This window comes from Barbus barbus (genome assembly GCF_936440315.1).
Source record: "Barbus barbus genome assembly, chromosome: 34".
Taxonomy (NCBI): Eukaryota; Metazoa; Chordata; class Actinopteri; order Cypriniformes; family Cyprinidae; genus Barbus; species Barbus barbus.
The window spans coordinates 4337802-4354580 of NC_136762.1; the positions used below are offsets into that span (position 1 = coordinate 4337802).

A 16779-nucleotide genomic window follows, 5' to 3' on the forward strand; every position below is an offset into this window, starting at 1 on the left:
AGAACATGTTCTTGCAGCATTTTGGCATATTCCCATAGGACGGTATCCGCAGACCTAGTAGAGGAATGTTGTGGGAAGGTTACCGGAAGATTTCCACAGTATTTGCATGAATGCAGCTGTGGGAGTTGCTTAAGTTGAGTTTGCATAGCAATAGAGGAGTTTTACAAGAACGTTGCTGCAGTGTTTTGGGGAACGTTTGGATAACCTCTGCTGCAAACCTACGGGAGCCCTAGTTTTACACTTTCTCAGTTGAGGTTGAAATTAATTGGTTGCATAGCACAAGGGGAGGCTCTAGTGTACTTACAGTGCCAAAAGTGCTAACGCTATTGGAGCGTAGGGAAAACATATGTCAAGATGCTGAGAGGTCACAAATGTGTGAGCATTTGGGGAGCTTTTCTTTAATGTTGTGATCTCATTAGGGAAGCATTTGAGAAACTGAGAGATCTGTTAGGTGAGAATGTATGGGCGGTTGGAGAAAACAGCCTCCAACTAACAGTGAGAAAAATAAGTTATTTTCTAGGGGCACATGTTTGGAGAAGATGAAAATGTTCTGCAGTCTTTGTCTTCCTCGAGTTTGCACCTTTTGTCTGGTAATGAGTTATTGCACTGTTCTCAGTCATTAGCATGCATTCATTGAATGTGATTGTAATACTTGTGTGAGATGTAATTAATTTTCCTAATACTGAGGATTATTATAATTATGTGGTTTCCAACAAATGAGGTATTGTTTTTTTGTTTGTTTTTTGCAGAGAGTGGTATCTAAAGTGAGACATAAAAATGTTATTTTCAAAACATTAGTGGATGCGATTTAAAACCTTTTTGCAGCATTTTGTCTTTGATATCTGTGAACAACTGAATGTATTGTGGGTAAGTTATATTGTGTTCGCTCTGGGCTGATCATCGTTATTGTTGTTGCCAGGTGACTGCTTATTGCTGCGCTCAGTCCCGCCTTTTGATGTCTCCTGCAGGAAGAGGCGTGGCTTACAAAGTGACAGAAGTATTCTTCGATATTCTCTGCGGAAGTTCTGATTGAGCAGTCCGTATACTACGGCGTTCAGGCATGAGTTAAAATATGCCATGAAATAACTCACCACAAACAGCCAATCAGGGACCATGGGTGCTACGCGGGTCGGGTCCACCGCTACAGCCAGGCCAATCAGATTCAACGGCGCCCAGCAGACAGCGAACAGCACAAAGACAACGAACATGGTCAAGAAGTGGCGCAACTCACTCGGTCGGAGGCGTGGCCTGACATCGGTTGTGACCCGCCTCCTCACGCGTAGCACCAGCACCCAAATCCTCAGATAGCAGAACGTAACCACCGCGATAGGAAGCAGGAAGTGCACGGTCACCACGGCGATGGTGTAGCCTGCGCTTGTCGTCTGACTAAAGGTGCATGAGTAAACGCGAGGGTCGTACGTCAATGACCCCAACGCCAGATTCGGAAGAATGGCGATGGCGGTGAGCACCCAGACTAACATCAGTAGCACCAGGGTTCCAGCACGGCCGTAGATTTTCTCGTAGGTGTTGGCCTGGCAGATGAAACAGTAGCGGTTGATGGCGATGGCGGTGATGTTGAAGATGGATCCGATGACGCTCGCTCCCATCAGGAAGCCGCTGACCTTACACTCCATCTCACCCGGCAACCAGCCCGCATGCAGCATGGCGTGCAAGACCAGAGGGTAGGGATAGCAAACCACCAGGAGATCGGCGAAAGCCAGGCTCACTACAAACGCATTACCTAAAGCACAAACACACACAGACAGAATTCAAATACAGGGCCTCAGTTATGGCATTTAAAGTGAATGGTTTTATTACATTCAGATCATGATGTCAGAATAAAAACTCAATTACAAACAGATTAAAATTAAAACAGCAAATTAGAAATGGTGACAACAGTAAGATGTAATCAGGGAACTACACTACTGTTCAAAGGTTTTGGGAATGGTAAGTTTTTTTTCTCTCTTATGCTTACCAGGACTGCATTTATTTGATAAAAAATACAGTTCAAATCGTACTTATCTGACCGCCATCAATTTGTGGCAGTAAATTAAGAGGTATCACACAAGTGTAGTATGGAGTACCTCAAGGCTCTGTACTTGGCCCCTTACTTTTCACGCTTTACATGTTACCCTTGGGAGATATCATTAGGAAACATGGTGTTAGCTTCACTGTTATGCTGATGATACCCAGCTCTATAGTTCTTCGTGACCTGAAGAAACTTACCAATTTGCAAAACTAACGGAATGTATAGTTGATATCACAAACTAGATGACTAGCAATTTCTTACTGCTAAATTCAGAAAAAACCGAGGTGTTAATTATTGGACCAAAAACTTTTGCATGTACTAACCTAGATCACTGTCTAATACTTGACGGCCGCTCTGTAAATTCTTCGTCATCAGCTAGGAACCTAGACGTACTTTTTTGATAGCAATCTTTCCTTCGAAAACATGTTTCTAGCATTTGTAAAACTGCATTTTGCCATCTTAAAAATATATCTAAATTACGACCTATGCTCTCAATGTCAAATGCAGAAACATTAATTCATGTGTTCATGACCTCAAGGCTAGATTATTGTAATTTTTTATTGGGTGGTTGCTCTGCATGTTTAATAAACAAACTCCAGCTGTTTCAAAATGCAGCAGCTAGAGTTCTTACTAGAACCAGGAAGTATGACCATATTAGCCCGGTTCTGTCAACACTGCACTGGCTCCCTATTAAACATCATATACATTTTAAGATCTTGCTAATTACCTATAAGGCCCTGAATGGTTTGGCACCTCAGTATTTCAGTGAGCTCTTATCGTATTATAGTCCTTCACATCCGCTGCGATCTCAAAACTCTGGCCATTTGATAATACCTAGAATGTAAAAATCAACTGCGGGCAGGAGATCGTTTTCCTATTTAGCACCCAAACTCTGGAACAATCTACCTAACACTGTTCGGGAAGCAGACACACTCTGTCAGTTTAAATCTAGATTAAAGACCCATCTCTTTAACCTGGCTTACACATAATACACTATCACATTTCTATAATTGAAATCCATTAAAGGATTATTAGGCTGCATTAATTAGGTCAACCGGAACTGGGAACACTTCCCAAAACACCCAATGTACTTGTTACATCTTTAGAAGAATGGCATCTACGCTAATATTCTGTTTCTTTCTTATTCCGAGGTCACCGTAGCCACCCAGATCCAGACTGTATCCAGATCAGATGGTCACTGCAGTCATCCGGATCCAGTCCGTATCCAGATCAGATGGTGGATCAGCTCCTAGAGATGACCTCTACAGCCCTGAACGTCAGCGGAGACCAGGACAACTAGATGAGCCCCAGAGACTGATCCCCAGTGAAGACCCTGTCTCCTAGACGGCCATCGGGACAAGACCACAGGAACCAGATGAGTCCTTTGCACAATCTGACTCTGCTTTAGACTAGATTTAAACTGCTGATTTTGTCTGGCCACAGGAGAATGACACTATTTCGACAAACTATTTCCCCGTCTAAATACTGTAAAGCTGATATAAAGCCACCGAGCTTTATATCAATCTGATGTAAAGCTGCTTTGACACAATTTGCATTGTTAAAAGCGCTATACAAATAATAGCGACTTGACAGTATATATTGTAAAATATGATTAAAAGTAAAAAAAAAAGTTTTCTATTTGAATATATTAGATAAGCAATATATAAGCAATTTATTCCTGTGATGCAAAGCTGAATTTTCAGCACCATTATTCCAGTCTTCAGTGTCACATGATCCTTCATAAATCATTCTAATATTCTGATTTGCTGCTTAAGAAACATTTATTTTTATTATTATCAATGTTGAAAACAGTTGAGCTATTTCATATTTTTATGGAAACTGATTTTTTTTTGTTTTGACTTTGTGATGAATAAAAAATAAAAAAACATTTGAAAAAAAAAAAAAGTAACAATGTAAATGTCTTCACTGTCACATTTGACCCAATTAATATATAGAAAACATAGAAAATATAGAATGATGAATAAATGTAATTAAGTATTTTCCTGTTTATATATATATATATATATATATATATATTAAATTTCTCTTTCTTGTTGAGTGCAACTGAGAAAAACCAACTAAAATGCAAGTGGTTCTTCAGATTGATAAATTTTTCCATGAAATCATGACACTGGCGATTTATTTGCCACTAGAAAATTAAATGAATGTATTTTTATACACGTTTACAAATGCCTGTAGTAGAAAACACAAACACCAGAAAGGAAACTTGATAACAGCTCCTGAACTGTAGTCGACATATTGCGTGTCTGGGAGTGTGAGTGAGTGAGTGAGTGTGAGAGTGTGTGTGTGTGTAAAATGTGTAGGACAGGCTCAGGTGCTGTAGTATTTTGACTGTGAGGTTCACACAAAGTTCAGATCCATTAGATTAAGTGCGGTATCTGTGCTTGTTTGTGTATGTTTGCTTGGTTTACCAGTCAGTCTCTCGCATGCATGTGTTGTGTACTGGTTTGTTGGGAGTTGAGGTTTTCTCCTCGGATCAGGTTGTATTAGCATTTATACCACAGATGGAGTTCATATGGAGTTCAACTCAGTACTGTACACACACTTGTGCTCCTAAACCAATGCGTTACAGAACTCAAATAGGTTTTGTAATGGTTACATGCATTCAGTGAATATTGATCGAATGCATCTGGGAAAAAGAGTCCTTAGAGAAAGGGATCATTTTAGGTTAATATTCAATATCATACCTCATCCACATGACGGATGCTCCATTCACACTGATTTTATTGCTAGAGGTCAGCAGGTCGCTAGTAGCCATTTCTCTTGCTCTAATACATTGGTATAGATATTGCAGCAATGCATTATATAATGAACATGATGAATGCCTGAATCAAAAATGCTTAGAACGACACTTTCTGGCACTCTTTAAATTCCGTTGATGCTCATTTGCATAAACGTAAACTGTTGAATCATAGGACACGCCCACAATAAATCACTGTCGCTTACGTCTCCAGAAATTGAATGATTTGGGGTCACCGCAAATCGCTGTCAACTTTCACAGCTGCCCATTTCCTCTTATCTCACTCTCCCTCTTCTTCTCCATTTTGTCTTTCCCATTTGGATCCGTCAATGTCTGCTAATTTTCTCTCACTCTGTCAATATCTCTCACCGTATCTGATTTCTAATCCATCTCTTTTCCTCTCACTTATTATAACTCAATTCGCCTTCCCTCGCTTTCGTCCTTTCTCACAAGAAGATTAAGAGGCAAGAGGAAGAAAGCTTCTGGACTTTTAAATGTTTTAATTGGAACGTCGAAAGGATTTCTGAGAGAGATATTTGGTCTAAACTCTTGTTCCGAAACTGGGCCAGATTGTATGCTCTTGAACCTGAAAACAGAGTTTGGCTCGACAGAGATGCCTAAGCAAAGAAACAAATAAAAATCGGCTTTAGTAGAGCACCATACGCTTGCGCTACTTACCTCTGTGATCCTGCCGCATGCTGATGCGAGGAAGAGGGTGTGAGGAATAAGTGTTCAGGAGATGAATAGTGTGCCAGATACACAGATGCTTCCTGTGGGATTCTGAGCTTTGACATTTGGAAAAACATTTAGTATGCTAAACGAACTGCTTTTAAATGATTGTACCACTTACCTATTACATCAGCTGTTGTTAACCAAAATTATCGTATTCAGAATGTTTCAGCCTATGAACTGTATATCTTCAATGCAAAGTCGCTTTGGATGAAAGCATATGTCGAATGCATAAATGTAACGTAAAATGCTTTCCGTGATTTGACAAACAAAACAAATATCTAGATCTGGTCTATTGCGTTTCCCTACTTCAGAAACATTCCCAGTAAAGAATGCTAATAGGGATCAGAAATGAAGACAAGAAGAGAAAATCAAGTTTTAAAGGACCCCATGAAACATGGAGAGAAATCTAAGTGAATTGGTAAGAGAAACGAGGGATTCCAAGTGTAATCCAGTGGGAAAATTCATGGGATTGTGTTTAAAATAAATTGGGTGACCAGATCTGCACTGTCTGTGGTGTGTTTTACATTGCAAGAGCGGAACAAAATGAAAGAACCCAGAACACAGCTAAAGCTGTTACAGCAGAAGCATTAAAAATGACAAGCTTTACAATATTTTACAATAATCAATCTCTCATGCATTTACTGCAGTTGGATTGGTCCCTCAAAGCTGGGACTTCAAAAAGTGCCATGCATGCAATGCAAAATGAATACAACCACCCATCCATAATCGGGAAGAAACAGAAGACTGTCATGTTTCACATTGATACACAACACTCTTCCACCACGTACCTTGAAAAACATTCTGCTGATTTACCTAATATTACCTAGTTTAAAAACTATAAAAAAAACGTTCCATCACTTTGTTGTTTCATAAACAATTTTGGGAAAGGTTTTTTAAGTTATATATATATATGTATCAGCTTTAATGCAATTATCAAATAACAAAAGCAGTCAAATGTCAAAAGTCTTAATGACAAAAATAAGTATTCAAAATGTATCATTTACAGTAACTTACAATTAGCAAAGGATTGAAAAAAGTGGAAAGTATTCAGAAAGTATTCAGAATTATTTATACATGTGAAAAATAGACTGAGAATTGTAACGTAGTTCATATGAAGACAGGAATCAGTCTTTTTTGATGATTAAGGCGTAATACAAGAATTCTTCACCTTATCGAAAGCAAAAATCTATGAAAAGCACATCATATTTTGTGAGAAAATTTGACATGATTGAGCAAAACACTCACTTTTTGGATTCAGCACCCCAAAATTGGTAAGAAACAAGTATTGGATTTCATTCAACAAGTATGATGCAGGCCAGTATTATTTTTCTAAAAATCTCTGTGTTTCACAGAAGAAAAGAAAGTCATATACAACAGGGACGGAATAAGGGTAAGTAATCGATGAGAGACTTTTCATTTTTGGGTGGAGTATTCCTTCAACTATTCAAGTCACAGAAACTTTTACAAGCTATAAGGCTCTAAATGTCAAACAGCGAACATGAAAACTGGGTTAAATTGAGTAAAGAATGTACTGTATTCAACTATTTAACATTACAATTCCATTATATGGCCCAAAAGGTTTTGAAGGTACATTCAACTAAAAAAGAGCACAACTGACAAACAAGAGTGAGACAAGCCCAGGTCGCATAAATGTACAATATGAAATCTAAAAACCCAGTACCATGGTCTGGCTCACCAATAGCCCAAATGTCAAACTACACCAATGGGTCTAATTAATGCTTCAACTGTTTCTACTAGGCACCATTGCGATTTAAAAATGAGATTTTTCTCCTGAGAAATCGACCATCTATCTCATTTCAGAAAAGAGCTCAACAATGTCTCAAACTGTGGTCAGATTTCCCAAGTAACAGCTAATTTCATTTCACATCATGCAGAAAATTTTAAGAGGAAGGGGTATTTAAATGAGACACACATGAGACCTCCATTAGGTCTTTTGAGCCACCTCTGAGCATTAAAAATTTCCTCCGGGTGTCTCTGTTACACACATAAGCACACACAAAGGCTTTAATTAAAAACAGCGTAACAGAGAATGCTCACTCACACACACACACAACCATTAATGACGGCAACAGAGGGTAGTGTTTAGTCAACATGAATGTTAATTAAATCTCTAATGACCCCAAACTAGCGAGGACTTCACTAACACAACTATTTCATAGGGTAAAAACACACATGAAGGGTTCTACTATGGTAGCATATCTCTTTTGCTTAACTGAGTGTGTGTGTGTGTGTGTGTGTGTGTGTGCATAAGGTAAATGAACGCGGGTCTAAAGTGCTTCCCGTTGTAGCAGCTCCGCAGGCAATGTCCTCTGGGACTTTGTAATCTCACTTGGCACCAATAACCCTGTATCTGAGGAAATTTTAGTGGGTGTGTGTATAAAGGAGCGGTTTTGTTGGATGATCAAATGGCTTTGTATAAAATGGCCACGCACACACACACACGTTCATGTAGAAAATGCTACATTTTTCTTTGTCAGCTACGGATCGCGTTTCACTGCGTGTCGCTGACGCGGCCGGTCTCCGTTGACACTGATGCTGTTTTCGACTGACCTCTGCAGCCTGTGTTCCATTCCAAACTTTTACACTTCAACCTCTACGTTTTTCAGATGCAACAATCACTTTTACAGCTCTTAAGGTCTAACCTCTCGCTTTTTCACCGAAATGACGAAGAGCCACCTCTCACTGCAGATTTGACAAGATTGCTAGGTAGTTTGCAAGTGTGCACAGCAAAAAGTGACAAGAGGCAGTGAAACGCCAATTCGACTGTCAGCCGGTGGAGAAGGCCGGGCCGTCGTCAGCTCAGGTTTAGGGTGTGTTCTGCACCGTCGGCACTAGTCGGACCATGTTGGCAGCGTTTTTGGCCAATTGAGACGGATTACTCTGATTGGCTATTCAGCTTAGTGAACCAGTGCGTGAGAAGAAAAGCGAAAGTAATGAAAGCGAGCAAATGACAAAGTCAAGGGGACACACAAAAACAGCCGTTTTGATGTAACAATTTAATCTGCGCATTCCAATACATGTATATTTTCAAAATGACACTGCCGTCTGGAATGAAGACAGTGATTAACATGACTAATATTAAATGACTAATAGTGGCTTTGGTAACGGTTTGTATATCCACACACTTTTTGAATGATGAATTAGGCTATTACCACCTTATGACATAGTTAGGTATTTCCGCTCAACCGTACGTAGCAGTTGGCCACTGGCAACACCAGAGGGTTTTCCTGCATTGAAAATATTTTGGCAGCCGCCAAATGAATCTTTGTCCCGCCAAAGCTTTATTTGATCATTTAATGTGATTACTGGGTGATGTAGATGCCAGCTGTACTTGTGATGGCAGTATGGACTGCACGTTGATGACTGCGGGAGAGAATGCCTTTCTAGTCACACTGTTTTATTACCTCATTACTTTGATCAAACTTCTCACTTCACCTTCTTTGGCTTTGTATGAAATGCCCTTCTTAAAAAAGAAATATTACGATGATCTTACGTGGATTTGCTTTTCAAATTAATCATAAAACATAAATCACATTCTGGCAACAGGTGAATAAGGGCAAGTTAGCTTAACATAGCACCAAAATACAACTTGTTTTGCTCCGAAATGATCTAACATCAGTCTAGTGTTTAAAATAACCTTCTTCTGTGGTCCAATGTGACTAATTATCATAGAATGAAACAGAATATCTATTATTTTATAGAATTCTCTACTGTGATACAGGCGATATTGATTAGCACTGCATTAAATATATATAGCATATTCCTAGGAAAATACGCAAGATGGCTTGAGCACAGACGAACCATTGATATTGATGCAATAGTGTTTATTGCCTTCATGTTTCATCATTCAAAATATTTTCATAATTATTTTATTCAGCTACAGATAATCTCAGCCTCAGACGTCACGCCCACAGCTGAACGTCTAATGCATATGGCAAACAAAATTGGAAACACTTCAGGAGTTTCAAAGTCATCATCTGATTGAATTCCACAGAATTTCTGGGAGATGTGTGTGTAGCACTGGAAATAATAATGCCATGACGCCAAACCCCCTCATGGAAGAACAAAGCTGTTGTGCTTACAACTGTGAATGACGAGCGCTTATGAGGATCAACTAAACACTGGATTTTCAAATGTATGTGAAATGTGTAAAATTCATGGCATAGACTTTTTAAAATACATCCAAGAGTTTTATCCACTGGTTATTGTGGGGATATTTCCACAGCCCTAAACATGATGCGGCACAAAACGAAACATGATTGGTTGCTTTACCTGTCAGTCATATGGCCTCTTAGGCGGTCCCCCAGACCTTCTGCTGTCAGTCTGAAGGTCTGGCTATGCGAGACTTAGCTACAGATAGCTGGATGTCTTTGTCCATATTAGGGATTTCCTGGAGCAGAGTTTGTCACTGTTGCATACTATTCATCCTAAATAGTATTTGAAATTACAATTAGTGTGACCCAAATCGTAGTATGTTGAAATAAGTAACTCAAAGGAACCCGGACGGTTTACTCTTTCGAAGTGCAGATTGATGCACACTCTAATGGCTAATATTGCCCACAACACATTGCATGTTGAGGATTCGATTAGAACTACAAACATGCATAATAAGAGATTCAAAACTACAAACATGATGGATATGTGAGACTGATGGACAAGTAGAAAATGGGGTGTGATTTAGGGCTGCTCAATAAATCGAATTCAAATTAACTGTGACAAGATGATTGACATGGCAGTTTAAATGGTGACAGGATGCTCATAATAGAGCATCCGTTAAAGAAGTAATTATGACAAAGTAGTATGTCCCAAAGCTTGCTTACTATTCTGCTACTCACTTAAAAATATGTTCTTTTCTTCACAAAAAGAGTACATACTTTTGGGCATAGGTAGGCAAATTGGAACACAGCATATGACTTCTATGAATCTCACCATTAGACTTTCTGTGCAACGGCACACTCTGGCTTCCAGGATGAATGAAACAGACCTTACATGAGAGTGTTTAATGCGCCATAATGCCCCATTTTTAGTAAAAATAGAAAACATTATACTCCTCTCTTTTAAGTAAAAGTTTTCTCCAACTGAGCACACTTTTGGACTATTACGCTTGAGAGATGCTGTTTGGTAAAGGACTCTCTTTAGTAAAGGAGTTTTTCTCAGTGAAAGCATAAGAAGCTCATATTTCATATCAAATGCATGGATTTTAAATGTTGCATCCCTCCTGACAAAAATTAAGAAATTACCGTCATTATAAGACATTTTAAACAAAATAGAGGGTTGCCGGTGCCTCACCGCATGTTAATAGGATATGACAAACTGTTTCTTTGAATTATTTTGGATTATTGTTAGTATTGGGAGCACATTGCACAAAGGTAGGGTACTTTGTATTGTGCGTTTGGATGACTGTGTTCGTCAGCCACCACCAAAGACCATTTTTGACCCTGGAAAAACCCTGAACACAGTCAGCTTTTGTCGCAGCTATTTTCTGTTGTTGTTGTTTGGTGTGTCACGACTCTTAAGCAAACAGAAAAGTCCTAACAATTGCTGCAAAAAGAAAAGACTTGCCGAATGATTTTTGACAAGTGTTGTCCAGTCTTTGTATCGACAAAAAACCCACACTTTTCTCCAAAATATTTTCTTTTGTGTTTCTCTGAAGAAAAAAGGTTTCCATTTAAAACCATCCCTGTAATGCTTCACTCCTCAAAGTTCAATGTATCGGGAAACATAGTCATCAATCATCTGAAAAGGCTTTTATTGCTCTACAGGGATATGACCCTCAATTTTACGAGAAAAAATGTCTGAAGCACATCACTTTCTTTTACTCTAGGGAATTACACAGCTGCAAGGGCGTGATGGAACGCAGCCAGACAGAAGCATGGGCGTGGTTTAGTCATCTCATTTGCATACAGTTTCGCCAGACCCAATAGGATTTCGTTCAGTCTGGCACTGCACAGCAAATGAAACCTTTAGGAAAAACTAAACACATCTGATGTATTAATCAATACTGCCTGTTCCCGCAGTTCAACTGGACACAGCACAAAGCCAAGCACAAAGAAGAACAAAAAGGCACTCATGGCATCATTTGAGCGCTCCAATGCTTGTGTTTTCTTAATCATCACAGGTCAAAGTGAAGGATGCAGTTAAGGGTGACAGACACGCAACATTTATCGCATGCCCTTTGAGTATCTATATAGAGCACCAGCAAGCTCATCACTCTATGCTAATGAGACACTGAATGTCACCTTGTGCTACACAAATACACTTTACCAAACACAAGCAAAAGCCCATAACGTGAGGTCACGGACCAAATCTAATTGTCTGAATAAACATCAGCTCAACAGACACAACTTTAAGAGCAAAGGATTGGATTGAAAGCACAATAGAGATGAAGAATAAGAGTGAAAGGAAGTGTTTAGAGGGGAATGACAGCAACATTTCTGTCATTTCTGTCTCGCTCTTCATCCCTTTGTAGACAACATGTTTTATGTGAAAGCTGGAGTGCAGGGCTGTGCTGGTAAACGGGTACATTGCCGTGGTTACCGTAGCTTTGTTAAGACAGTGATGGGATGATGCCACCTGCACATTTCAAGATAAGAAAATGTCAAAAATCTCCAAAGACACAATGACATGCATAGAAGAGCTCTCTCTTCCCTTGCTGCTCGCTCTCGCTTTGTCTGTTCTCACTCTCACACACTCCATATTACTGATGACTATTACAGAACACAGCCGACATATCAAACTCTGACCTAATAACACAGCGCTGTCGAACGGTTTGACGGACTGCCTGTTTGGAGATATTGCAGTTCAAATCTGTTTACACCAACTCTCTCTTTCTCATCGTCTTTTTTTCTGTTCCCATTGACAGTTTTTTCTGTGCTCTGGTAAGCAACGTAAAGCTGAAATCTTAAAAATTGCATTTCAAAACCCCATCGGTCCTTAAGACGTCACAGTGGAAAAGAACTCAGAAAAGGCATTCTGAGGTCAGATCATGCAAATTATGAAGAGAACATAAGAATATATTAAAACAACCCTGATAATTTCACTATCATGTTTTCTTTCTGACATTGTTTTTTTCTTACATTGTTCTTTGCTAATCCATTTTCTCTCACATCTCATTTTGTGATTTTTTTTTTTTTAAAATACATACTAGTACTAGATTTTTTCTTTCAGAGTAGGAACATGCTTTCAGAAGTTTTGCATGTCTGTGTTTTGTCTAACACTTCCCAATATAAAGACATCACAGCAATTTGAAACTGGAAAGCATTGCCAGATAATAATGAAAAATGCAAACGAAGGTCCATAATTTGAAACCATATGGCACTTCATATTAATGAATGAGGGACTCCCAATAAAATGCATTTTCTGAGTGGAATTAACTGGAATTGCTTTTGCATTTTCTCTCACCCTCACTCAACACAGCCAGCACATAACTGGCAGATGCTGGTGGTAAATCTGAGCTATTGCTTGTTTCAGACATGCAATTCACACCCTGGCACTCATTCACAGGTACACACATATGTGTGCAAATTATTGATTCATGCCAAAGTATTTTGGTTTATATCTGAATTTTAAAATCAAATATCCAAATATGCATTTGTCATCTTCACTAGCATACCGCCACTCTCTGGCTCACATTCATATGGTCTTCAAACGTCCGTTAAAGTATCACTGTCAGACAGCCTTGAGTGCACAGTGTTATTCTCAGGCTCTGACTATCTTTGATATCTGTGTGTTATGTAACGTCAAACCCTCTCGTGTCCATGAAACACATTGTTTCAGGCTTCACTTTGTGAAAATGAGCATACAAATTAATGAATGAACAAACTAAACAATGAATGAATTAATGAGGAATGAATGACAAACAAATGAATGAATGAATAAACAAATGTGGAAAAACAATTTCCACATTTTCATGCATAAGATGTTCAGTGTCTTAAAAGAAGGTTGTTTTACTTGGCAAAATTAATCATTATGCACATGGAAAAGACTAATTAGCAGGCTAATCTAGGCTATTTCTATAACTGACATTTAAAACTAAAAGATAAAAATAATTAAATAACAGACCATGTATTTGTATAAGTTTAAGAAACGATTATAAAGACAAACTGTTAAATATAATCATATTTAAAGACACTGAAATGGTTTCAATAATCAAATGCTGAGCCTCGAATGCTGTATGTAAGCAGAACAGATGATGGACATCATCTCAAAATGATTTTAGACAAATTCCCATCTTTTTGTATGAGATTTGTATTGTCATTCATGCTCAAGCCATATTGTGCACGTGAATGGTTGGTAACCGTGTGAATGAAGCACTAGGTTTATTCTTGAATTTCTCCGTGTGGCACGGGAACACACGACAGCTGATGACAGTATTAATGACCCTCCTCTTAAACTGCAAATGAGTCATACGAGTATTATCCTAATAACTCCTTGTCATGAGCCAGTGAATGATTATCATCGACTCTTAAGGGCCGTTCACAAAGGACGCGCTCTTGCGATCTTTTTTCTTAATCGTTCTGCACTGTAGTGTAACTTTGGAATGCGTTCGCTCCGTTCCTTTGCCTCGCGTTCAGCTGTTTTGAATGCAAGAACGGGTCATGTGCGAACATCCCCTCATCTCTCCGTTAATGAATGTGGACTGAACGCGCGCGCTCACTCACTCACCCGCGTTTCTCAGTTTTCTATTTCTGAGCACCGAGATGATCACCAGCACGTTACCGAGCACATCCACCACGCTCGTGAAGATCAGCACACCGGCCAGCACCATGACGACCCATGCTGGCCTCGCGCCTGCTCCGCTACCCCAAGCGCGACCCTGCGCGACTTCCGTCCGGTTCCTGATGAGGGAGACATTCTCGGGCATCTCGGGAATAAGCTTCACCCTCTCTCACAAGAACACGCGCGGTATCTTTCTCACGAAGCTTCTGTCATCTTCTCCTTCGTCAGCAATTAAACGTGTCCACATTCTCAACGAGCCTTGGGAAGCTCGGTGACGCGTTTGGTTTTCTCATTCATGTGCCACATGAAACATACAATTTCCAGCAGGTTCTTCTTCTCGCGGTTAACGAATATGTTCAACTTCACAGAGCTCTTCCTCTCGCGCTCTTTTAAAACTCACTCACGGTGAGAGCGCGGCGACGCACCTTGAGCTTCTCGCCCCAGTCGCGTGCGCTCCGGTATTTCCCATTGATGACTGAGGGATCACTCTGGCGTGGGTTCACCCCTCAGCCTCCTCCTTATCCAATTCTTCCTCCTCTTGCCGTTCAGCTTATTTACAGTGACGCTTAAGCTGAGGCGCTTCCAAAAAAGCTGTCAAACGTGGGACGTGCAGCTCGCCGGTATGTCCAGTCAGTCAGACTTGATTTATTTATTAATTCACTCGGCGGCGACTGAATCCGATGCGTGAGATCGGATGATGGGCTCCTGTTTCGGTTGAATTCCCGCCTTAGGAGTGTCAAACCTTTAAGTGCAATATGTGACACCGGTGTGTGTCGTTAAAAACGCTTCTTTTTGTTTACTACGACGGTCTTCGCGTTTGAGGGACAAGACTGTCGTTAAATGAAAGAATCCAACTTAGAATTTCTGAGCGAGAATCTCAAAGCGAGTCCCTCAGCTGCCGCCGGCTGGGAGTTTCCGGTCCAGTCCACGGACAAGTCCAGTTTAACGACAGCTGGAGAGACGTCGCCCTCGACCCGCTCCGCGCCGCCAGTCTCTCGCGCTCTCCTCATTGAGGACCAAAAAAGCGGAGAGCGCGCGCCGCGCTGTTTACAGCTGCCCCGTTCACACGCTCTGGGAGCCTCAGCGTGCGTCTGAACTTGTACTGAGAGCGTGCAGGTGCACGTGAGGGCGTCCTGCCACAAATAAAGGGTTTGAATTAAAAGGCCTTGCAGCGTTTTCTCACTGATTGCCTGGTACCGAGCGATAGGATAGCTTTAAAGTCAGCTTCCACAACCATCACCAAACCAATAATTTTTAAAAACAAATTCTATCAAATAAAACAACCTGTAGTAAAATTAATACATAGCAATTAAAATGTCTCGTTAACATATCTTTAAAACCATTGTAAGAAGCAGTCATCTCAAGATTCAACAAAACAAAATTCATCAAAAATAACTCATTTATGACTTATAGCCTAATTAATGGATGCTGGTCCAACTTGATTAAAACATAAATAGCTGAATGCAATGCAATGAGAGGAAAGTAAAATACCCTACAACAACATCTACAGTCTAACTAAACTTAGGGAAATAAAACATGAAATATTTTTTGTTCCAATATTTTAACCAAACAGCAGTGCATGCTGGGAGCTAAAGCCCTGCCCCCAGTGCTTTAGACATTACAATACCTTGGCTTGCAGCTTGTTCTAGCCATAAATCATTCACTTAGACAGACTGAAGAATCTGGGTGACATACAAAGTAATTAGTCACAGGTATGGGTTTATGTAAAACAAATTAATACGCTATATGTTAATAATAGACTTGTGTGGGGGAAAATAAATAATAGCCTATCTCAGATTGTACAAAAACCCATAAATGTCTAGAGACTAAATACTTTACAGAAAATACAGTAAGTTGATTGCATAATTCAGAAAATAAAGCAGAATATTCAGGTCTGCTCAGTTCTTATGGCTTCCTCAAAAACACTTGTGTATCTTGTGTATCTTAACTTGTAGACTTTGTTTCAAGATGGACTTGTGCTTGTTCTTGCAGAAGTCAGCCAATCAGATTAAAGTTTACTAGGTCGAGAGAAAAGAAACATCCAGTTTTGTTTGCGATATGCATCAGATAGTGGTGAAGGTGGACAGTGAAGGACTGTAGGTGGTCCGTGGGCATACTGCCTGAAGCTGAGAGATCAGCTCAGCATTGTTTCGAACTGAGACCACAAATACTTGTAAACAACCCGGATATAATATTCATGAAGCAACTTAACCAAAAACGTATCCCACCCCGGCAAGCACTTCACGGCTCAATTCTCCAAACTGTCTGTCCCACCCTGTGAGTCCAATGACCTTGCTTAGAGCTGGAGTCAGGCCTGTGTAAAACCAGCTCTGGTTCTTGAAGAGTTCATAACCACTTGCCAGTTAAAAATCCCATTTTCAAAAACTACAATGTTTACTTCCTATGGTTTTAAATGATTTTTTAAAGAGGAAATGCATCCTTCCCAGTGTTCAAATGAAACCTACCCCACTGGATTTGATTAACCTGACCTTTTCCTGGCTTCTAGCACTTAAAGAGA

At 39.9% G+C, this 16779-nt stretch overlaps 1 protein-coding gene across 1 annotated transcript; it reads right to left on the minus strand.

The window, feature by feature from the left end:
* Positions 1 to 872: 872 nt before the first annotated feature.
* LOC306853959 (melatonin receptor type 1B-A-like) lies at positions 873 to 14406 on the minus strand (the record flags this gene model as incomplete). The annotated part of the gene is made up of 2 exons (XM_079391683.1): positions 873 to 1741; positions 14208 to 14406. 2 exons carry the CDS (start codon positions 14404 to 14406, stop codon positions 873 to 875), a joined length of 1068 nt encoding a protein of 355 aa, XP_079247809.1.
* Between the last annotated feature and the right edge of the window lie 2373 nt (positions 14407 to 16779).